General features: G+C 37.5%; 3 protein-coding genes across 3 annotated transcripts in view; 2 read left to right on the top strand and 1 right to left on the bottom strand.

The window, feature by feature from the left end:
• LOC149835256 (CHD3-type chromatin-remodeling factor PICKLE-like) overlaps positions 1–1,890 on the top strand; it is a 94,121-nt gene extending 92,231 nt beyond the window's left edge. Inside the window, exons 30-31 of the mRNA XM_090011772.1 lie at positions 1,055–1,128; positions 1,210–1,890. Of these exons, the coding sequence (XP_089867898.1) occupies positions 1,055–1,128; positions 1,210–1,695 (560 nt within the window). The 3' untranslated portion in view covers positions 1,696–1,890. The remainder of the gene's footprint in view (positions 1–1,054; positions 1,129–1,209) is intronic.
• Positions 1,891–9,136: 7,246 nt separating this feature from the next.
• On the bottom strand, positions 9,137–10,834 carry LOC149835255 (temperature-induced lipocalin-1-like). Its single transcript, XM_090010471.1, has 2 exons — positions 10,388–10,834; positions 9,137–9,608 (listed from the first exon to the last, which is right to left on the bottom strand). Exons 1-2 carry the CDS (start codon positions 10,757–10,759, stop codon positions 9,429–9,431), a joined length of 552 nt encoding a protein of 183 aa, XP_089866597.1. The 5' UTR covers positions 10,760–10,834; the 3' UTR covers positions 9,137–9,428.
• Positions 10,835–13,287: 2,453 nt separating this feature from the next.
• On the top strand, positions 13,288–19,338 carry LOC149835254 (uncharacterized). Its single transcript, XM_090010470.1, has 3 exons — positions 13,288–13,494; positions 16,368–16,391; positions 18,898–19,338. Exons 1-3 carry the CDS (start codon positions 13,293–13,295, stop codon positions 19,197–19,199), a joined length of 528 nt encoding a protein of 175 aa, XP_089866596.1. The 5' UTR covers positions 13,288–13,292; the 3' UTR covers positions 19,200–19,338.
• Positions 19,339–23,548: the final 4,210 nt, after the last annotated feature.

Raw genomic sequence — 23,548 nt, 5'->3', positions numbered from 1 at the left:
TTTTTGTGATCTTTATTTATATATTTCAAAATTGTCAGTATTTTAAAAATATCACCACCATATTATTGTACTTGTTGAAGTTGTCATGGTAGCCAGAAGGAAAAGCACTGGCATTCGAGAAAAAAAAACCTTCCATGTCCCGCATCACTCGTACTCTTTGTAAACGGTTTGTCTTCTCTTTGGTAAGCCTTTCATGGTCTTCCTACTCCCATCCCTTTGTGGATGTCCCTCAAAAACTATGGATAGAAGAGATATCGGTGTTGGGGCTCCTTGAAATTCTTTCATCAGTGAGATTAAAATCTTATAACTTCAATGGTTCTCTTCTGGTACCAAATGAAAAGTACACCCCCAAATCCATCATGGTATGGATGCCTCCCACCTGAGAGATGGATCAGGTCGGGGTTTCCATATTTCTCAACATGGTTCTGTAACCTTGAAAAAAAACTTCATATGTTTATTCTCTCCTTTTTAAATTTTGTCTTGATATTGTGGGGAATGTATATTTTTTCAAGATATCCTTGGAAAGAAGTTCCAAACAACATTTGCTAGTGCCTGATTTGTTTTTTGTTAATTGGGAAAACCACCTCACTCACCCAGCTCATTGGTGTAAAACCCCCAGGTCTCCCTTGCTTACCAGGGAGGGCACCTAGCTTCGACCTTTTGAAAAGGGATACACACCCTGGGTTTCGAACTCATGACAGCCCTTTAACTCGGTGACTTTCGTGAATCGCCCTACCAGATGAGTGGAGCCCTTGTGGGCTGCTAGTGCCTGAAATTTTGCATATAGATTTTTCTGTTTAAGGATTTTTTTTTCTTCCTAGCAAACAAGCAGTAAGCATTGTTTCCATTCTTGTGGAACAAGGGAACATGCGTGAGTGTTAACAATCGTTAAAATTGCCTAAGATGCTTTTTCTCTTTCCAGATAAGTGAATTCCTTGTTTCAGTTTCAATTGTGAAATTGTCTCCTGCAGATGGTGCAAGTGGCAACTTGTTGCTGTTTTCAACCTTGACTTCAACTGTTAGTTCAATTATTAGCCTAAATGAAATCTTGCAGGTGCTATAGAAATTCTTGCAGCAGCATGTAATAGCGAGCCTAATCGCTTTGTTTTGCCTCGTCTTTATAATGAGGTACATTTCTGCAACGTGCATTACAAGCAAGCCAACCATTTTACTTGATACTCAACAATGCTTCCATTTTTTCCTTCCCAGATGTGTAAATTGCTAAGTGACAATGAACTTGACGCGGTCCAAGCATACATGGGAAACAAGTCTGCAGCGTCAAGGTTAAGAAAAAACATGCGCCAGCTGGATGCGACTTGTGAAGAGGTGCTCCGGATACTCGCTGTGCACCAGCATGCATCTTCATTCAGTGTACCAAATATGGACTCCAACGGGTTGTTTCGTCCAGAGGAGTGGCCGAGTGTTAGGAGCATGGAGTCCAAGGCCGATGCTTCAGATTTGGTTAAGCCACAGTTGGATGCACAGACCTCAGAAACCCAGTTGAGCTCGACCTCACAGGCACCTCCTGCAGCAAATCTGCCTGAATCAAATGTGCCAGCATCTTCTTCACAACATTCTGATATACCAAGTAAAACAGATGATGTCAAGAAATCGCCAACCACAGATGATGCTGCCCAGGCACAGAATGTGAAGGATGCACAGCCAGATAGTGAGATCATCGTTCTTGATGTGTGAGTTACGGCAATTTGTCGTGATCAAATCCATTTTGGTATATATTTAAATCACTATAGAAATAGCGTGGCCTAGGTACGGAGGGTATCCCCTAGTAGGCCTTCTAATCATGGGACCCGTCATTTACTGCCTTTTTTTTTGTTAATTGAAATGAAATGAAATGAAATGAACCCTGTGAGCTTGTTAGCTTCTTTTCAAGTCTGCTGTTTGATTTTCTTAATCTCATGTGAAGGTTTCCCTTTTTTGTTTCCAAGGGACTAGAATGAGATTGCGCCCAACGATAGACCCCCAAATAAAATGAAAGAAAAGCTTCTAGGGTGTTGCTAAATTCATCTCTCATAAATAGTAAAATCTGCCCTCCAGAGCATCTCTTTGATTGCAACAGTAGTGTGCTCTTATGCTTGTTTGCAGAGATGTGCACCATGGTTGGCCCACCTGGTGACTCGGGCAGATACTGCTTGGGTCCAATTCATGACTCATTGTAACTTGACGAGTCAACTCAGATAACTCGGATTAATCAAAGTTTTTATTTTTTTGTACTATAAAAATAGAATTCTTTTAAAAAATAAAAACATCTAGACTGTTGGAAAAATAAAAAAATTATAAGAAAAATAAAAAGAACTGTAATTAGCATGAACTTTCATTGTCTATTTACAAACTTGAACAGACTTGTAAGGCTTTAATGGCTTCCTTCATCTCAAAGACGGTAGCAGATTAGGTCATACTGAACATGAGCGTTTTTTGCTCATGCCGACATCGTGGCCGTCTGTTTGCATTTTGGATGAATGCCACGTGGTTTTGTTGACTTTTGAGCTTTTTAAAATGCAAATCGGATGGCCACGATGTTGGCATGAGCAAAAAACGTTCATGTTCAGTATGACCTGATCTGCTTCCCTCAAAGACTGCTCAAAGAGTAGCCCTAAAAGAAGGATCAGATAAGAAAGGCCAGAAGAAGATGACCTTTCAGTTTTTGGAAATAAAGATATGCATAGGTTGGTTTCAAAATGGGTGGACTGGAATCCTAACCAACGCCTCATTTGGATTGGGTTTCCCACTCTTCTTACATGGTCTTTTGGTTTTTGAAAATAAAGATATGCATGGACTGAAATCCAAAATTGCATGGGCTGGAGTCCACCCAACGTCTCATTTGGGTTGGGTTTCCTACTTTCCTTTTAAAAACAAAGTAGCAAGGTTCTAAAAAGAAAAATAATAGAAAGGGGACTTAACTCGGCTAAGTGGACAGGTTAAGACCGAGTCCCAACCTGGTTCAGATTGGATCCCAGACAAGTTTGTGACGAGAATGAGTAAAACATGGACCTTGACTCAGTTGGGCCCATTTGAACTGAGTTGGCCGGTTCAAACTGGCAAGTTTTCCAGCCCTGATCTGCACTATGAGCTTATGGTATCCATTTTCAGCAAATCAGGTCTAAAATGACCTCTCTCTCTCTCTCTCTCCTATATATATATATATATATATATATATATATATATATAGAGAGAGAGAGAGAGAGAGAGAGAGAGATGAAAACCTGCTAACTGAATGGGAACCGTCTGATCAATAGATGATCGGATGGTCCACATTCATCCCTTTTATTCTTTCCTGCTGCGCCAAACCCACTCGCTTTGCCTCATGCTCGCCTCTACTGTCTGGAGCCTCTGCTTGCTCGCCCAAACCCAGCCAGCTTGAGTTCGATGAGCGGATGGTTGACAACACTTTGCTGAAGAGCTGGATGGGATCACACAGCTAAGCAAGTGAGATTGCTTGTGGGCGAACCCTGGAGTGGGAGTTCCTGTTCAGGGCATTGTTCTACTTGAGTACTTGGTATATTATTTGTTCTTGTCTTTCTTGCTCAATTGTTTCCAAACACATTTTTTAGTTGGAATGAATCATTGGAAAATTATGTTAGAATGATATTTATGAAAATATTCTGATATTTTTCTTTCTTCATCGGCTGTTGCAGGAAAACACTAGTATTGTGATATTTTCAAAACACTGGCGATAGGGGTGTTACTATGCGCTAAGTATCCTCATAGCACTCAATATGGCATAAATAAGCCGATTTAAGTGTTTGAGGCTTCATTGGATAAAAAAGTTAATTAATTTTTATAGAAATGTTAATGCTCTTATGGTGTGTCGACCTAGAAGAGGTTAGTTTTTTTCCATTGGTTTAATTCTCCACGAGATGGTTTAGTGTTGAAATACAAGTAGTGTTCTCTTTTTGAAATTGGTCTGAGTTCTGGAAAGGGCTAGTCAGTGTATGAGAAGAATTTAAAGCCAGGATTGGTATATATGTTGGAAATGGAAAACCTATCGAAATTTGGATTGTTTAATTCTTAGTTTTTGAAATATTGGCTCATCAATTTCCCATCATCTATAATGTTGGGATGAGTAAGGCATTCTTGTTGCTGATGCATATGTGGATAATGGTGTATAAAACATTATCTTGAGAAGAAAACTGAACTTTAACAACCTAACAATTATGCAGGTAGATGTTACATAAATTCACAGTATGTGATTCATGTTAGATTCCTATGGAGTAGTGCTTAACATAGTTTTCATGTACAAATGATGTTCGTTTGACTCTTATATTTGTTTTCATAATCACTTGAAAATAATACGTATCAACACCACTTATTGTATACATAAATAACTTGTTTAATTATTTGAATCATTGCTTGAGGGCGAGGGTTTGATTCCCCTTCTGCTAGTACATTTCTCTTTATGTGTACACATCACGAACTACCTAATATATATATATATATATATATATATATATAAGGTATAAAATATTGAAGCAGTTCATTAAAAAACTCTAAATAAATTAATAGAAGTAATTTATTTAACTACTCTTAATAAATATACATTTTGTAACAAGTACTCAAACATATTGTTAATCATGCTTTCACATATTATGGCCAACTTCACAAGACACTACATTTGTATGGCACAACATCCTTATATTTTATTCTTCGACTCTTCACCTTAGGTTGCCTTGATTTATAAGTCACTTTTTGTGGATAAACAAAAATAATAGTCGATGGAGTATTGTGTGAGACATTATCCACTATTGAAAGGAATAAAAATGTATTATATGCAGCTTGATATGATTCAACAATGAAGAACTTATTACAATAATCCTCTAGTAGCCCGCTTTCATACAAAATGCACGTGATCACACGTTCACATAGAATCCCACTAACATTCACTTTTCACAAAAGCATAAATGCTTCGCAAGATCAACAATGTAACCATGAGATAAGTTTCAAGTTTAGTACCGATGTCGGTGACAATGCACTACCTATATACATAGTTGTGCATTTCTCTTAAGTGCTTCTATATTTTCTTTTACCTCAAGCACTGCAACGCCTGACATTTTTTACCCAATAATTTTTTTCTCAAAAAGTTTCATTAGTATAAGACAATCTCTCAATAAGAGGCACTAGGGATCGTAAGATATGAGGAGAATCTATGAATTGAAGCTCTCTGCTATATTAAACATCAAACAGTCATATCTTTTTGCTGAAAATTAATTGTTATATTAGACATTAAACACTCATATTAGACATTTTTTTCACTAGAAGGTTGCCCAATAATTCTCACATGTATGCTTGCTTTCATATTTCTTCATTTGAAAGAATGTCGTTCCACACACCTTTGTGCAATGAATCTTTTAGAGATAATCAACCATAGTTTGTAGGTTGTTTCTCGTGTATATGACAATGATTCTGTTACTACTATTATTCACAATTTTTGCTTTATAATTATTTTTGATGATATGATCTTTTAAGAACTCATGACAGTGCTCAAAATCATTAAACCTTTGACTGAAAGCAATTTCTCGATTGTTTGAGCTTGTTAGCTAATAAAAATGTTTCCAATAATTATGTTTTTCGTTATGCAACTCATCATACAACTTAGATGCCTCAAGTTCAAAGCTTTTCAATTTCTTTTTCCATTGTACGAGAATCTATTGAACGATAATCTATTCAATCATGTCTCATTAGTGTAAAAACATAAAACAATTCTACTCTCCAACAAAATGCTTATATAGTTTATACAACATACCAATAGTTGGGCTTCTCAATTGCCATTTGTGCATCATTTTCGTCCGCCATTATTTATCTCACGTCATCAGTATTTTGGTTCGACTCAACCGACATAATATAATCAGCATAATCAATATCATATGATTTTTCACTGTCAACATGATTGTTACTACCACTAATTGACTGTTCGATTGCATAAACTAAATCAAAATTCATCGTATCTATCATTTTCTTTGCTTTCATGCATGAAACATTTCTACATATCTAATTTTCAAGATTAATTATTAAAATAACACATCCATCATCACACTTACATCTTAAGCACATATTACAAAATTCAACGTGTACCTAATTATGTCATCTGTATTGAAAGGTTGCATGTCATCCAAATTATTGCGATGAAAATCAATAGTACTAGTTTGCCCATGTAGTTTTACATTCTCTGCAGTGATCCTCTGATCATGTATAACATCAAATTATTCGTGAAAGTTTTTTATTTTCTGCACATCGAACATTTATATCTCTCTTTGGTTTGGGCAATTGCATGCCCTTCACATGCCTGAGTTCAATCTTCGGGACATCAATATCGCTCACTGTTTGAAATAGTTGGATGTTCAGCAAAGGACTTAGCTCAGTAGATGATGCCTGAGATATATGCACATTTTGCATAGAATTCTTATAATTTCTTTCATCAACAACTTATTGTACATCACTTTCAATTGATTCTTGTTTAACTTTACGAGCAACTAAGTAAACATCAATACTAAATAACATAGACTCTGCATGATCATTGTCTAAAACATTCATTCATATATCTTGGTTACCTAATTTAAGAGATTAACTATACACGAAGCTCAATAACTCTTTATTATATCTAGTTTTACGAGACATCAAAACCATAAATTCTTTAAAGCTATTGTTTTTTAAAACCAGTATAGATCTCTAAGTAAGATGATCAGTGCTTTGATAATGTACTTTAACTCTTTAAGATGTCACCATTAACTGCCTACACAAATCACACAACATATCATTTATTTAATAAAAATAATACATGAGAAAATGTCATCTATATACCCTTTATACATTTGATTAACAAAATTACTTACAACAACCGCTTTAAAACCAACTAACCATAATAACCTTTAACCCTTATTCAATGCTTTTACATAGTCAACCTTAACCCCATTAGCACAATCAACCTTAGACTCATTACTCAAATATAAAATCATCGACTATTAAATAAATGGCAAGCAAAAAAATATAAATCATCTACAACGCCAAAAAATGTATATCCATGAAAAAAATTCTAAACATAGTAAACCCTAAACGATAAATCTGGTATCAAATATTAAATAAAATATAAAAAATATACATAAAAAATTCACATCAAACAACCAAACACATATACCACAAGGTTATTAAATGTTCATATCTAAAAAAAAGAGAAAAGATTGAAATAAATTAAAGCAATATGCATATATTGTTTGTATGAAACCCACTATTCGACTTAACCGAAAAAGTCGATGAGAAGAATACCGCAACCTTGTCAAAATGGAGCAAAAGGATGTCACAAGGATCACACCAAGGGAAGAGAAAAAAGGGTTATTTTTAAAAAAAAATATAAAAAATAACAAAAATAACGTTATATACGATTCAACAAAGATGCGAATGTACGAAAATCTACATGTTAAAATTTGCGCATGTTAGCACATATTTGAAGATTACGTCAAGGACAATTCACAAGCATTGTTTGCAAAAACCATACATTATTTACGAAAGTAATACCATATTTGCGATATTCATATAAGAGTGCAAAGGTCAGAGACATTTACAAAAATTATATTTGAATTCGTACGATATTTAAAGACATCCTTGAGAATCATTTGCTTGAACGATATTAACATGATAGCTCGTGAATGCCATAATATATATGCGAAGGTAATACCTTATTTACGACCATAGTATGAATATCTAAGACATTCTCAAATATTAATATGTGAATGTTGCCACACATTTGTGGACCTCCTTGAAGATCAGATACTTAAAATAGATTCACACATATTCACAAAGTAGCTGGCAAATGTCATCAATATATACAAATTTCATACAATATTTGCAAAGGTAAGCATATTTTAATTACTAAGAGGTTCGCAAAATTAGTTATGTTAACTTTACTAACCCTGTAAAATCACCGTGCAAATGTACTTTTTAGTGAAAGGTTGCAAGTTGCAAGATCGAGACAACATACTTATATATCACACGAACCTCAAAGTGATGTGCGAATGATAAAAGGTCCTAAAAAATGTTAGGCATTTGCAAATTTGAACGTGGGACAGATTTCTAAAATTGTGGGTCATTTAGAAAACATGTCATTTTCTGTATTCTAAATCGCCTGATTCACCTTAATCGTTGCCCTACCGAATTCCATGGCAGATACGAATTTGACAACATTGCTATGTGTATTGCTGAGCGCAAAACTGCACTTTCCCCACTTAGGTCCAACCACTGCCACCTCAGTGATTCCTTGATCGGTCCAAGCTTAACATAAGGCCAGCGCCTATATCATTTAGCCTTTTGAATAGTGCTAAACAGGGATGTTCGGGACATTGATTATGTGAAGCCAATTGTGATATTTAAAAGAAAGTGAAAGGACTAACTTGATTAATTGGGATATGGCTTCGTACCTTGGATCTAACAGAGCAACAGAACGCGATATGATGGCAAAAGTGAACTTTAATATTGGTTTTGCGTTAGCAAAAGGGAAAGAGAAAAACAGAAAAGAAATTTAAAAAAAAAAGTGGATAGAGAGAGTCGAGATGTTTCTTTTCATAGAGAAAGTGTGTATATAAACGGTCGTCCCTCACGCAGGAAAGAATAGAGTATGAGGCCCTAGAGAGTGAAGGTTGGAGGGCTGCCCTATTCTAGAATGCCTGTGATTACTTACCAATAAACAACAGGCCCTCGTCATCATCATTACCTTCTTCTTCTTCTTCTGCTTTTCTTTTTTCTTTCTTTTTCCTTTCCCTGTTAATGGGGGTAGTGATGACTTCGTTTAGAATATCTGCAGACGCCCATTTGGTTAAGCCATGTTGAGGCAGGTCAGGATGGCCTTTGCATTTGCAGGCAACCACTGCAGCCATGGCCCTTGGGCTTCATGTCTGAGCAAAGGCGAATCTGAGCCCCCAATCCCAACTAATAACAGTTCAAACACCAAAATGCACACTCTCTCTTCATCCCTCTTTTCCAGATTTTGCATGCATGCTTGTTCTTGAAGAGGTCCATTGCAACTTTATGCAACATAACCCACAATTTACACCAAAACACTAAACTCTTCACATTCTTTTCTGGTTCCTGCATGATTATTTTGGGAGATCCAAACATGGTAGAAAATAGAAACTTTAAGCAACATAGCCCACAAATTTTTCAACAGATCCAAACACTAAACTGTTTTCACATTCTTTTCCAGCTTTCACATGGTTATTCTTGAAAGAGGTCTAACAATCACCATAGAAACTTTAAGCAACAATAACCCACATGTACCTTCCTCTCATACACGGTACAAGCAGATGCCCTCCAAGGGTTCAAGAAAAGCACACATACACAGACAGAGCAATGATCAGGAAGGGTTTAAGAAGGGCCTAGGAACTGGTTTTGAGGATTACCCATTTGCAGTAACAGAAAAGGCTTCATCATTTGCCGAAGATGGACTTGACCCACCAAGCGCCCTTGTTGTCAACTTGACCTGCTACCGGAGGTGGGTCAGTATGGCTTGTCTTGTGGATACACGTCACATCATAACCCTCCTCTGTTGCCTTCTCGAGCAGCTGCTTGTATATGGTTTCATCAAGATGTGGGTTCCTACACAATACCTGCATGAATTGCGGCATGAACTCTTCAAATTTCTTGATAGATGAAAATACTCCATCCAAGAATGTCGTAAGCCCATATTTTCACCAGTAGATTCAAAACCACAACATGGGTCATCACGAAAATAAAGCGTGGCTGAGAAACCAAAAAGAGAGAGAAGGGCCAAAGAATATGCCCAGCTATCAGCACATATCCAAACTGCAGCCGCGAGAGAGAGAGAGAGAGGAAGTTATTGTAACTCCTAAAAACGCTCCTAAAATTATGATTTTGGGTTCTTCAGCTAATAAAACCAGAAAAATGCCAAGAACAACGAAGACCGAGATATTGGGCGCAGTTTGGGAGGAGATGGCAACCCTAAACCGACAAAATTGTGATTTTAGGCTCCCTTGCCAAACACGAGAAAAAGTGTTGACAAGATGGCTCTGAACAGAAAATCAATGAGAGATTGCCTTGCTGCCAGGTTCACAACGTCAAGAACATTTGCAGGAAAATCAGTAGGTCTGTTGGCCTGAACCCTTCTTGGGTCACATCACATCATTGAGTGGATGGATCAGTCCTCATTGAGCTGTGACCAAGTTGAGCCAAAGCCCATTCCAACTGGAGAGACTTGGTGGGCTTGAGAGACCATTCAAAACTTAGCCAATTTGAGCCTCGACCAAGACCCCCAACATGGGCTAGAGAGACGGGGTGCGCCCTAGGTTCGAGCCTAGTCATTCTTCTAGCCACTCCACAATAACGCAACAAAAGAAACCAAAAAGGAGCAAAGCACAATACCACATACCCAAAGATATCGCCTAGAGGGCTGGCCGATGAGAGCGTACTGGTAGTCTTGGTCGATGTAGAGAACCCAGTAATCCCCAACCACAGGGATGACAGGGAGGAAGGGTGGCACGTAGAATTTCACCTTGAGCTTGGCTTCATCGCTTGATGGGTCTACCTTGTAGGCCGTCCCCTCTATGTACCCTCTCTTCCCCGCAGTCCACGTCTCGTTCAGGACGCGGACGGTTCCGTCCTCGTTGAGGGTGTAGGTGGCCGTGGTGTTGCTGCCGTTTTTGGGCTGAAACCTTGAAGGCAAGCACGCGATCTCACACCAACGCCCCATGTACCTCTGCAAATCCAGTCCTTTTACAACTTCCATTTCCTTCTTAGCCATGCTTCACACAATACCCAACTCAAGATTTTCAGCAAAGATCTGTTTCTCGATTTGATGTGCAAGATGGAGAGTAAAGTAGAAAGTTTAGAGAGATAAGGCAAGAGAGAGAGGGGGATTTAGATTTAATATTGTGCAAGGTTGTGATGAATTGATGATGGATACTTGTTGTAGTTAAGGGCCCACAGCTTGTCCCGTCAATGGAGTGAGGTTTTCTAGAATGGTATTGGGGGGAGTTGTTGGAAATGCCCATGGTTTTGATTTTAGGCTGCAGAGGAGCCAACTCATGGTTGGGATTTAAATTTTGAGGAGCAAAGATACTTAAAAAGATTGGTGAAAACCAAAGAAGGAAGTTAGGTTTTTGCAAGACTAAGAAAGATTTTGCCTATAGCAAATCTTTTTGGTTTACTGATTGATATTTACACAGAGAAACCAGTCTCAAAACCAGAGACCTAGCCGGCTTTGCTTGCGGTTCCTATTAAGGATGGCAGTGGATGGGATGGGGGTGGGGACAAGGTCTTTACCCTTGCCCCGTCTCAAAATCCTGTCCTCAAGTCCCTACACGAGTCTTGATTTTAACCTTCATTCCTGCTTGCATCCCTATTTCATGTCTTCCGTCCTCGATCCAAATGGGATGAGGCGGGGCGTACCCCGTTTCCCCTCGGTCCACTGCCATCCCTAAAAAAGGATTGGAGATGGAGCAATGGGGACGGGACAGGGCAAGAAAAAACGTACGTCCATTTTCGCATGGGTTTTGATTTTGACCTTTATTCCTGTCTCCATTTCTGTTTCATGTCCTCTATCTCCAGTCCAAACAGGGCGAGGCGAGGTGGGGTCCCGTTTTTCCTAGGCCTACTGCCATCCCTAGTTAAGATCACTGTCCTGGCAGCTTATTACTCTGTGGGTTTACCTCTTGAAAAGCTATTTTTAATTATGGTGAAAAAAGACCAAAAAAAAAAAACATGAGCTTGATAAAAAAATAAAGCAAATCATCATTTTTTTTTAATAACCAAAAGATTGACTTTCTAAATTATTTTAAACACATATTTTGTAAATTTGATATAAGCTAACCTGAAGTTCTGGGTTTGGGTCAAGGTTTTAGGCTCTGACCTGTTAGCTACTGGGCCGAAACCCAGCCCGTTATATACATGAACCAGGCCCGGGTTGGCCCATAGGCTACCGGGCCAACCTGATGGGCCTGAGCTACATAATTAATTAAATTAAGTAGCTGGTTACATACTAACTTCATAACTATTAGTTGCATTGATTATATGGAAAATAGAAAGATAATTGGATGGGTGCATTAATCTTTTGTTTAATTCATTGCTTTTTGGTATTAGATGAATTAATTTATGAATTTCATTAAAAAATAACCTACAAATGAGTTTGGGCCGAATTGAATTGACCCGCTAAACATTGATCAATTGGGCCAATGAGACGGGTCATGGACTACTCTTCAAACCCAAGCCTGCTAAGACTGGAAGCAGATCAGGTCATGCTGAAAATGAGTGTTTTTGCTCATGTTGACATCGTGGCCATCCGATTTGTATTTTAAAAAGCTCAAAAGTCAACAAAACCATGTGACATTCATCCAAAATGCAAACAGACGACCACGATGTCCGCATGAGCAATAATGCTCATTTTCAGCATGACCTGATCTGCTTCCGCTAAGACGGCGCCAAAACCCAACTTATTAATAAATGAGGCAGGCTATCTTCGAAGCTGCACATAAAACCTAGTGGGTTTGATTCAGACACAAGTGAAACCAGACTTGGACCAGATTTTTGGGTAAGGCATCAAGTTCAGACCTGAGTCTAATCAGGTCTACTATAAGAAAAATCATACCCGGACCCGATAAGAACTATATGAACCAAACCTGATAAAATAATATTTTTTTATCATTTTTACATTTAAAAATTATGAGTCTTAATCGAAACTCGGGTCGGGCTTGGGTCTGGTATAAAATTTCACAAACTATACTCTGGTACATATATTATTCGAACCTTTGGGTCCGGACCCAGGTCTTAATCGGATCTTCTTATTTATCACCATACCCAGAGCCTATAAGGTTTGGTCTGATCAGGTTTAAAATTTCACAAACTATACCCGGGTCCATGTGTTAATCGGACCTTCGGATCCTGACCCAAGTCCTAATCTAGGCTTCTTATTTGTCACCATACTCGGACCCTATAGGGTTTGGTCCGGATAAACCCGACCCATTAACACCCCTAACCCTACCCAACTACTACAGTTTAGGGAGCTCTCAATTTGGCTTGGTTGAGAGCACTCAAATCGGATATGCTGTGTAATTGGAGGAATGTTGGACCGTTGATTCTCTAAATAATTTTCTTACTTTTGTACCTCGTGCCTAAAAATTGCACACTTTAAGCGAACCCACATGAGTGCCCTCTCATTCATAGTGTGTTTGTGGGGAATGGTGTGAGCCTGATTACTGACGATGGAATAAGGGATCAGATCTGAGAGAGAGAGAGAGAGAGAGAGAGAGAGAGAGAGAGAGAGAGAGAGAGAGAGAGAGATGGCTTCTTCCTCCCGGATATCAGGGGCGTGGTTGAGGTGCTGCCTTCTGTTGGTGGTCGGTGCGTTGGTGCTGTATGTATCAGGGCATGCCCTCTTCTTGAGGTTTAAGAAGGGCTTGAGCATGGCCCAGCATGCAAGGGGCTGTCCGCCGTGCACCTGCGACTGCCCACGTCCTGAATCGCTCCTCAAGATCGCGCCAGGTTCTCAATCACTCCTCTTCCAACTCCCCACACACCCACCATTTTCTTCCGAATTGAATTCTCTCTCTCTCTCTCTCTCCATATGTGAGTTTTATTTGAGGTACTTGTTTTTGTTGGCTTTTACCTCTTAGATTGCTCTTCCTTAAATTATGTGATGTTGGGAAATTTTAGTACGATGGGTTGGTCTAATTGTATTGCAGATTAGTGTTTTAGTTGATTTCTTATGCATCTGTTGTGCAACATCTTGTGTCTTCCTTAATGCTGATAAGAATCTCACTTACGTCCCAAAAGAAAGTGTTGGATGATAAGTATTTTTTCTCATTCAAAGTAAAGGTGACATTCATGGTTAATTACATTTTAAGGAAAAGAGAGCAATCAATTGGCTCTATGGGAAGAACAATTGTGTCATATACCAATGACAGAAATTCAGTTGGCTTACTCAATTCTTTGGCTTTAGGAAAAGGGATATATTACTTCTATGTTACTTGGCTTTCTAGTGAGTAGAGATGATCACATCTCCACTTCATTGCATTTCTTCTTGATGTGAGGGTCTTTCATATGCACGCAACAAGGGGTTAGAATCACATACAAATCTGTGTTGTTAATTAATTGAGCAACTGAAACATGGTTTTGTTTCCTCATCAGTTATAGTTTTTTTTAAAACTTTTTTGTCTAATTTTAGACAAAAAAGTAAAAATAAAAAACTATAACTGATGAGGGAACTTTTTGTCTAATTTTAGACAATTTTTGTTAAAAAAAAAACTATAACTGATGAGGGAGGCCATGGGTACATTGTCAATATTGGAAATGCCCATCACCATGATTCTGAGGTAAACTTGAAAACTTACCAACACCGTCAGTGTGCTGGTTTTCTTCACCAAGCCTATAGTCAACTGCCAACATTGGTTGATTGGCATTTGACTGTCTAATTTAAATGACTGAAATAGTGACTTCTTGTTGGTCTGAACTCTGAAATTCTTGTTCACTCCTACTTGAGTTTTTCCTGATGGATTATGACTATCTTATTCCAAACTTCTGACTTTGAGATTTCTGTCCAACTGATGATGGGAGAATTCCACACCCTTCAAAGTTGTGACCACTATCTGATGGGAGTACTCCAGAACCTTTTTTGTTGTGAGTACTATCCTATCCTGTTAAATGTCATGGACAAGTTTCCTCCTTGTGTATGGCATTGCGAAGAAAAGACGTTGCACTTTAAGCACGAAAATCCTTGTTTGCTAAAAACTTGAGATGCCTTAGTACACAGGGTTGAGGAAGTGCCAGTATGGAGTATGTAACATTGAATGGAGGAGTCACCATTTTAAAAATTTTCACATGTAATCTTCATCTATGTGCTTCATGTTTTTTCACATGGTTTGATTGTGTTCCTGATTCACTTTAGATGGTTTGATTGAAATTCTTCAAAGTTGAAAAGTACATATGGATGTCATTTATTCCTAGGAGACACGTCTTGTACTCTTGTGAGAAGAACAAATTCATACCTTGTTAGATCCTCTCTCTCTCTCTCTCACACACACACATACACATGTACATTGGCATGCATCCATGTGCACTTGGGTCATCTATCTCCACAGTCTGACAGATACTGATTGATATATGCAAATTGAAACACATGCAAAGTAGTAATAGTTTTTTACTTTCTATAGGAAAACTGGGGGATAACCCCTATTTGAGCTCAAATATTAAGCCTGCAGCCGTGAGAGAAGAAGCAATCACAAAGAGAGAAGAATACTCAAGAGTTCATTTCATCAAGAAACAATTTGTTACAACCATTATTAAGGACCTCCTTTACAACTACACTATGAAAAAAGACATAAAAGACCATATGACTTTTTTACTACATCTGAATTATATTATGTACATCAATACCCCTTAAAAATAATGTAATGTACAAGAGGGGCCACAAGAACACTAGTGACACAATGTTTACATTTTTCAACAACCCCCACAGGGTTCGAACCTAAGCCTTCTTGGTTATGATGGTGCGACAGCCCCCAAAAGAAAAAGTGATAATAGTTAGGCACAATAAGACTGTAGAGGATCTTTTATCGATTTCTGTATTTTTCCTGGCAATAACAGTGTTCATCAAAAACTAAAAGCACATATTAGTTGCCTGTTTTAGCTACAAGACATGATAGCAGGTGGCACTGCAATTTTGCATGATTGACATGTGGATTTGGTTTCAAAAATGAAAATTTCAAAGCCCTGTTCTTATAGAAGCAAGTTCGATCTTTGTAAATTGGCAATCAATAATCATATAAGGGTTATAAACTTATAATCTTAACCTCTGCCAGTTCCTTTTATTAGTTAAAAATAAGCTATAGTTGACCCAGGATTCATCTACTATGGGGAGAAGTGATGCCTATGCCTAGGCAAAATCCTTAAAGATTCAACATTAAATTTTATTCGTCATTGAAATTAATAGAATTCTTAGTTAAACATATGGAGATATTGTTGATAGCTTGTGCATTTTTTCAAACCATTGTGATTTTCCTTTTCTTCTCTTTGGTTGCTCCAAGTGGTTTTGCTACTATTGGTTATCTCAATTAAAAGAACAGTCTGCTATTCCATCTGAATGTTTTACTAAATAATCTGGTAGAAGCTGAATGTTTTACTAAATAATCTGGTGGAAGATGGCCAAAAACCTAAAAAGCAAGGCAATAAAGTTTCTTCCTGTATAATTGCAACATATATGTATATTTGGTTTTCGTTTCAAATTTTTGCAGCCATGTTATCTGAAAATTTTCATAAGTTTCACCTTGACATGTTCTCCACCTGAAACAGTCCCTTTTGCTTCTTTTTTTCATTGTTTGTTTGTCACTTTGTTCTCATGCTTTTCTAAATTTTTGCAGGGTTGGTCAACCTTTCAATTACAGGTTTGTGATGCTCTCGTGGACACCTTTCTTTTGGTCTGTAATTACATTAGAACAATGATTGATTTTTCTATACTTGTCAAGTTTATAAATAACTTAGTGCATACCATGAAGGTACATCCAGCACTACCTGTGGATAAATTTTTCTTTCTTATAGCTTGATTGTCTTTCTTCCTGTTAAGCTATATCTGTTTTGCATATTATAGTTTGTGTTTCCTGGATCTCCATTTTGGTCTACATACTAGTATTGACGCATCATAACTGAACAGATGATTGGTGTGAACCCTGCAATACGCTTAGGACATGGTCCATGGTGAACTACATGTATCTTACCATGCCTATGCTATCAGTCCAATTTGTGGACATTACCATCTCCTTTGACAAACATCAGGGCATGTGTTTACTGTAACATCAGGGCATGTGCAATATATTATCATGCACATGCCTCAGATATGGGTAGATCCCATCACCATAGGCTAGACCCAGCCATTAGGATTATCAAAGACAATTATTGTAAGTGGGGAGTATAATTTCGCCAATCATGCATTTAGGTAGGTCTGACTGCATGGATAATATTTGTCATGGCTCCATAGCACAAACTTTAAACAAATAAATCTGTGTTAAAACACATTTTAAAGGACAAAGAATGAATCTAATTCAAATTTCATCAAAATGTAACTATCAAGAAAATGACTTTTCATATCTGCAATGCTAGTCGTGTACCAAATGAACCATGCTAAACACATCTATATGGTCCAATCTACTAAACTTTCATGAGAAGTGAGACCTGACACATTGATATGGTACACAAGAAATGTCTTTTCACATCTGAAATGCTAGATGTGTGTTAAATTAAGTTAATTAACCACGCTAAACCCATCTATATGCTCCAATATACTAAAAATGCATGAGAAGTGAAACCTGACACATTGATATGGTGCACATCTGTGCCAGCGATCTACCATATGTGTGTGTGAGAAATGGCCAAATGCCATGTACAATGAAAGCGTGAATCGTTACAAGAAAAAGCATATAATCAAGATGTTTTTCTTCAAAGGCAACTTGAGTAAACATGGTTGATTGCAAATGATTTTTGCCTTGGATTTGATCATTAGACTTATTCTAAATAAGAGACATCTAGCTGCTTTTGATTAGCAAAACTGTTGCTCGAAAACAAGAAATGAACTTGCTGAAAACAGTTGCACGGCCTCATCTACTAATAAATTCTTGATATTTATCAATGTAGGACTAGAGACATCTCTTATGCCAATGATACCATCTCCTTCAATTGAATGACATTCAAACCAAAGAAAGAGAACTGAATGGAATTGGGATATGGATGGAACATAATGAAATAGAGTCCCTTTGAGGTTCCCTATGAAATGAGGCATGGAATGGAGCCACTTTAAAAATAAACTTATTTGCAGCTTGATAGAGCTTGTTATGTTAAATGAGCTGAGCTTCAACAAGGTTTTTTGGCTTGGCTCAGCTCCTGTAGCTCTTTGGGGCTTGCTAAGATACATATGTTTATTCTGTAAATATGTTTTCTTCTATAATGATGTGTCAATAAGTTGGTAACTTCTTTGCTTTATCATTCCTAATAAAGAAAAATTATGTAAACAAGTTTGACAGTTGAAATTTTCTTCTCCTCTAAATTTCCTTTTACAGCCAGCTTGATCTTGGCTCACTCACAGTGAGTTGGCTTGGAGTCTTGGACATGGCTCAATCTTGTGACAGGGTGAGTTGAACTAGGCTAGTTTGGTGCATTTGGCTTCTTTACCAGCTCTACTTGGGTGAGTGGAACTTGTTTCGATTCGGTTTCCAGAATCAGTTCTGAGTGCTAAAGATAATTGGAAATTCTTGGTAGAGATCTTATGTATTACTTTTATACAAGTGGGATGGAATGACTTGCATGTGTAAATCCAGAGAGATCATGAGTGCATTAAATCTTTTTAATGGAGCCACATACTTGGACATGTATGGTGGCTATCTAATGTATCACCACTGGCTTAAGCATGTGCAACATGTTGCCTCCAATATCGAGTGTGGCTTCCTCTAGCTGTACTATATTGTGTCATATTTATTATTCTGGAATGAAGTACTTTTGTCTGGTGATATATTCATTATTTCCTTTGCTTCTCTACTCAAGGGCTACATTTTGTTAGTCTTATTTGCTCATCCTGTATAAATTTGGAGACTTGCTCCCACTCTGATATAGCACCGTGATTAGGCTTAGAATTTTCTGGTGTAAATTGGATGCACTCTTGTTTGAGTTGGAGAGCCCATATTGTTTCTCCTATGGGGTACTCAACAGACAGCTTGGACAGTCTATTCACCCTCGATTTTAGAAAATAGTTCTTGTGTGTACTGTGACTTTAACTGCTCTCAAGGCATTCTGTGGCACCTTGGTGTTAGTTGGCATTCATCTTTTTTTTTCATTATAGAAAAGTAGTTTTCTTTTGAATTCAAAGATAAAACATGCTTATGAATCATAATATTTGCTTGACAGACTGTGGGAAGCATGATCCGGAGCTGAGAAAGGAGATGGAGAAGCAATTTGTGGATCTTGTGTCGGAAGAATTGAAGCTTCATGCGGCTGTTTCTGAAGAACATAGGCATCACATTAACCTTACGCTCGTAGAGGCTAGAAGGGTGGCAACTGGCTATCAAAAGGAAGTAGAGAAATGTAATGCAGCAACGGAAACCTGTGAGGCAGCCAGGGAACGATCTGAGGTATCCTTGTTAAATGAAAAGAAGGTAACAGCTTTGTGGGAGAAACGAGCTCGTCAACTGGGCTGGGACAGCGACTAACTAGAATTCTGATGTTCCTGCAATTCTTTTCCTGTCTTGGGGACTTTCCCCTCATAAACAAAAGGGAACCGTTAGTTGGGTGGTGTGGTTAACTCCCCCTTTTCCATGTTTGGTAATAGTTTCTTATGCAAATGGAAAAAAAGAATCAAGGTATGATAAAAAAGAGGTCATCATGAGTTTCCATTCAAGTTAATGGAAAGGCAGGCCTGCTTCTTGAGATAATAGTTTCTGACCTCTACTGCCGTTTTCATTTCATAGAGTTGTCTTTTCAAGTATAGATGAAAAACTTTAAGCTCTGTTTGGGAAAGGGTATTTAGCATTAAAATGCCAGATATTAGATTTATCAATCAAGGATTTGGAACTGTAAGATTTGACAATCGGTTGGAGTCGGCATATTGTCGTCAGCTACCCGCTCTTAAACAGCCCCTAGAGCCAGAGAGTAAAACAAAAGGAGATGACAAGGGTTGTCTAACTCTAGAGTTGTCAACTGCAACCTCTATGAGGTTGTATCTGGGCTTAACTAGGGGTGTCAAAGGGTTGGGTTTGGTTTGGACCCAGGTGGAGCCAGATTTGAACCAGATTTTTGGGTATGGTATCGAGTCTGGATCCGGGTCTAATCAGGTCTACTGTAAGATAAACCACTCAGACCCGATAAGAACTACATGAACCAGACCCGGACCACACCCAGGAAAACAACATTTTTATCATTTTCACATTGAAAAAATGTGGGTCTTAATCGGAACTCGAGTCGGACTCAGGTCTGGTATAAAATTTCACAAACTATACCTGGATCCATGTATTAATCGGACCTTTGGGTCCGGAGCTGGGTCTTAATCGGGTTTTCTTATTTGTCATATTACCCAAACCCTATAGGGTTTGGTTTGGGTAAACCTGACCTGAAGATAATTGCCAAATCTCATTCCTTCTAACATTTGCCATATCCAAGCTCCCACACAGTGGTAGGAACTGGTAATTTCAGAAATCCCATCCAACACCCCTAGGCTACATGTTTCCAAACAAGGCTTTAATGAACTTTTGTTTTTTAAAGGGTAGTATCCAAATAGAACAAGCTCCTGATGAATTGATTGTGTATTTGCTTTGATGTGACCAATGGTTTGTCAAGTTGATTTTACACAGGAAAAAAGAGTTTTTTAATTACTCACCAAACTTTTTGGCATAACTCGTGTACACCAAATTTTGGGGGTTTTCAATTTCCCACGAAAGTTTTTACTTGGGTTAAGCAATGTCAACGTTCAGATTTACAGTCAATAATTTCTGTTACTTTTATATAAAATGACCAATTTATATTTACAAATACATGCATGCTCTATGTCGAGAATTTCATAAGTAAAGCCATAAATTTATTAACAAGGGAAGAAAAGGAGAAAGTGTAATCTCTTTGTATAAGGGCAATGGCTGGTCTGAATTGGATCAAACTGTTTTTGAATCATGACATTTAATTATTATTATTATTTTATTTTTTATAAATATATGTTTTAAACATATAAATGAATTGATTTAGGATAAAACCAACACAATTCGGGCTGATACAGTCGGTTTTCTAAAATACCATAACAGGCCCCTGTTTCATTTCATATTTACCCATCTAATATTTTTACTAAGTTGCACATGTCTAGAGATCCAAACCTTCTTTTCAACCCGATCATAACATTTATAACCCATTTGTTCACTAGGAGAACCCAAAAAACAACATTTTACAATTCACACAAAATGTTTATCTCTATAGTGCTTAGGTAACAAAACAAGTACAACAAAATATTCTCAACAAATTCTAATCAACAACATCAGCTCAGTAGATCTTAAGCACACAACTAAAAAAATAAGATATCATTGGCTGTTTCCAAAATATGTCTATTTTTTCTCTCTCCAACTTGATTATGTTCAAGTGTATATGAACATGATTTTTGATGAACATTCTTCTTTTCTTATAGAAAACTTTGAAACACAACTAATATATTTGCACCTTAATTCATGAAAATTTGAGTCTCAATCATAGCACAAAACTTTTTAAAGATTTTAAACACCTTATTTATGTTCTCCGTAAAATAGATCTAAGTAAATCTTATATAATCATCAATAAAAATTAACAAAATAGCTAAAGCCACCCTTAGACAAAACTGATGAAGGACCCCAAACATCCAAATGAACAAGATCAATACTCATCTCCGTGGATTCAAAGGGTAGGCATGACTCTTTGCTAGCCTGCAACTCTTTCATTATTTTACATGATCCCACATAAAATTTTTAGATCCACCCAAACTATTTAAAGACACAAGATGTTGTAGCCTGGAATTAGGAATATGATCAAGCCGTTGATGCTATAATATAGACTCATCCAAAATTGTTGCACCTAAACTACCTCCCAGTCTATTCTGACAACTCAAATATAATGAGTCTAAGTAATAGAAATCCCTTCTCCTATGACCAATCCCAATCCTCCTTAAAAGCTAATCCTATACAACACAATTTATGGGAAAAAACTATTACATTGCAATTATGTTTAGTAATTTGACTAATAAAAACAAGATTTATAGCTAAAGAAAGAATATGAAAAAACTTGAAAAATATTCAAATTGCTGACATATCCAACTTTAAAAACTCTCATAGAGGACCCATCTGCAATGCAAAATGAGCCAACTGCAAGCAAGGATGACATATAACATGATGCATGAGTCTATTAACCATTTCGAGAAACTACTCAAAACCATGCAAGAAGTTGAATCTCTTAAGTGGCTGATTAAATCTGATTTGCCAATTCAAGCCAATTGAGATGGATTTTGATAACATTGATATGAACCTCCACCCGCATGGCCAGCGGGATGGTTGTGAGGGTGCTGAGACAAAGGCGCCGGATCAAACCCCGCTGGTGCATGCACGGGTGTGTCCGTAGCCTTTTAAAGTGGGGCCATGCAAGGCAGGGTTGTCGTGGGGCCTCACTCGAGGCTTTCCTCGTTTCGGCTAGGGTTTCCGGTCATTAAAAAAAAACATTGGCATGAACCTCAACCACTGATCACATTTACAAAAATATGCATATGATCCTGGACATCAAAGCATGCAGTTGGCCAAAACAAGGCAGGTCCGGTTGGGTGTTTGATTTGGATTGAATCCAGTTTGAATCGGATTCCTATTTGATCATACTCATTGAGTTTGTGGACCATTTAAATATGAATCAAAACCAGTGATGTCAGTATCGGTGAATATGTGCCTGAATTGGCCAATAATTATCATATTGCCAGAAATTCGATACGATACTGACCTGAATCGGCTATTTTTTAATAAATGTAAAAAATAGCTTAATATTAATTTTTAATATTATTTTAATGGATTTAACATGTGTCACGTTCTAATTGACATGTAATAGTTTTTAATCATTTTTTGGCCAATTCAGAACGATTTACTTGAGAATCGATATCGGGCCGACTCACCTGAATCGTTGGCCAAACCATACAAGACCGATTCCGATACTGACAACATTGATCAAAACAATTGGCCATCAATCATCTTTGATATGCCAGTAGCCATGGTTAACCCAACTGAGAGAAGTTTAGTTCTGGATCAAGATCTTAGGCTTAAGGCCCTGTTTGGTTATAATTGGAGAAATTTAATTTTCCCAGATTTTTGCCTTTTCGGGTTTATAGGAAGGTTTTCAAGGTCCAAGAAAACATGTAATGTTTGTCTATAACCAAAATTATGAACAAGAATAACTAGATTTTAGGGTGCCACACTTATAGGGCATTTGATTGTGGAGATGATTTGAGATCTAAGATCCTTGGATCTCAGCAGGGACTCAAGTAGACCTGAATCTGATCCGGTAATATGTGGGTTGGTTTGAGTCTTGATTATTTTGCATGAACACTTCAAATGCATTTTTAAGCAACTTAATACTCTTTAGAGTTTAGATTATAGATGTTGGGTTGGAAATTCCATTTTCTTGACGAGACATAGCTTGAACCAGACTGCTTGTTGTTTGGGCGGGTTCAGGTGTACCCTGATGGGTTGGATACCTGATCCATTGACGGCCCTATCTATTATGGATCATCTGATTGTACAAGCATAATTATGAGGCATTTTCTTTCGTAGGTCTCAACTAAACTATTATTTTGATCAGTCTTGTTCCTTTTCTCTTTTCTTTTGATAGGCCAGCTGGGGGGATAACTCTGGCGTAAACAATAAAATATAGAATATAAAAAATATCAATATTTGGTTAACACCACAAAAATGATATATATATATATTTTTAAATTAGGCAGTATCTTGAAAATATCAAGATTTTCAGCACTGTAATGGTTTTTTAAAATATCACAACAAAATCATGTCATTTTCAAGTG

This window comes from Nuphar pumila, chromosome 6 (assembly GCF_984573655.1).
Source record: "Nuphar pumila chromosome 6, dmNupPumi1.hap1.1, whole genome shotgun sequence".
Classification (NCBI taxonomy): domain Eukaryota; kingdom Viridiplantae; phylum Streptophyta; class Magnoliopsida; order Nymphaeales; family Nymphaeaceae; genus Nuphar; species Nuphar pumila.
The sequence above is the reverse complement of the archived record's forward strand: the minus strand, read 5'-3'. Positions and strand labels throughout refer to the sequence as shown.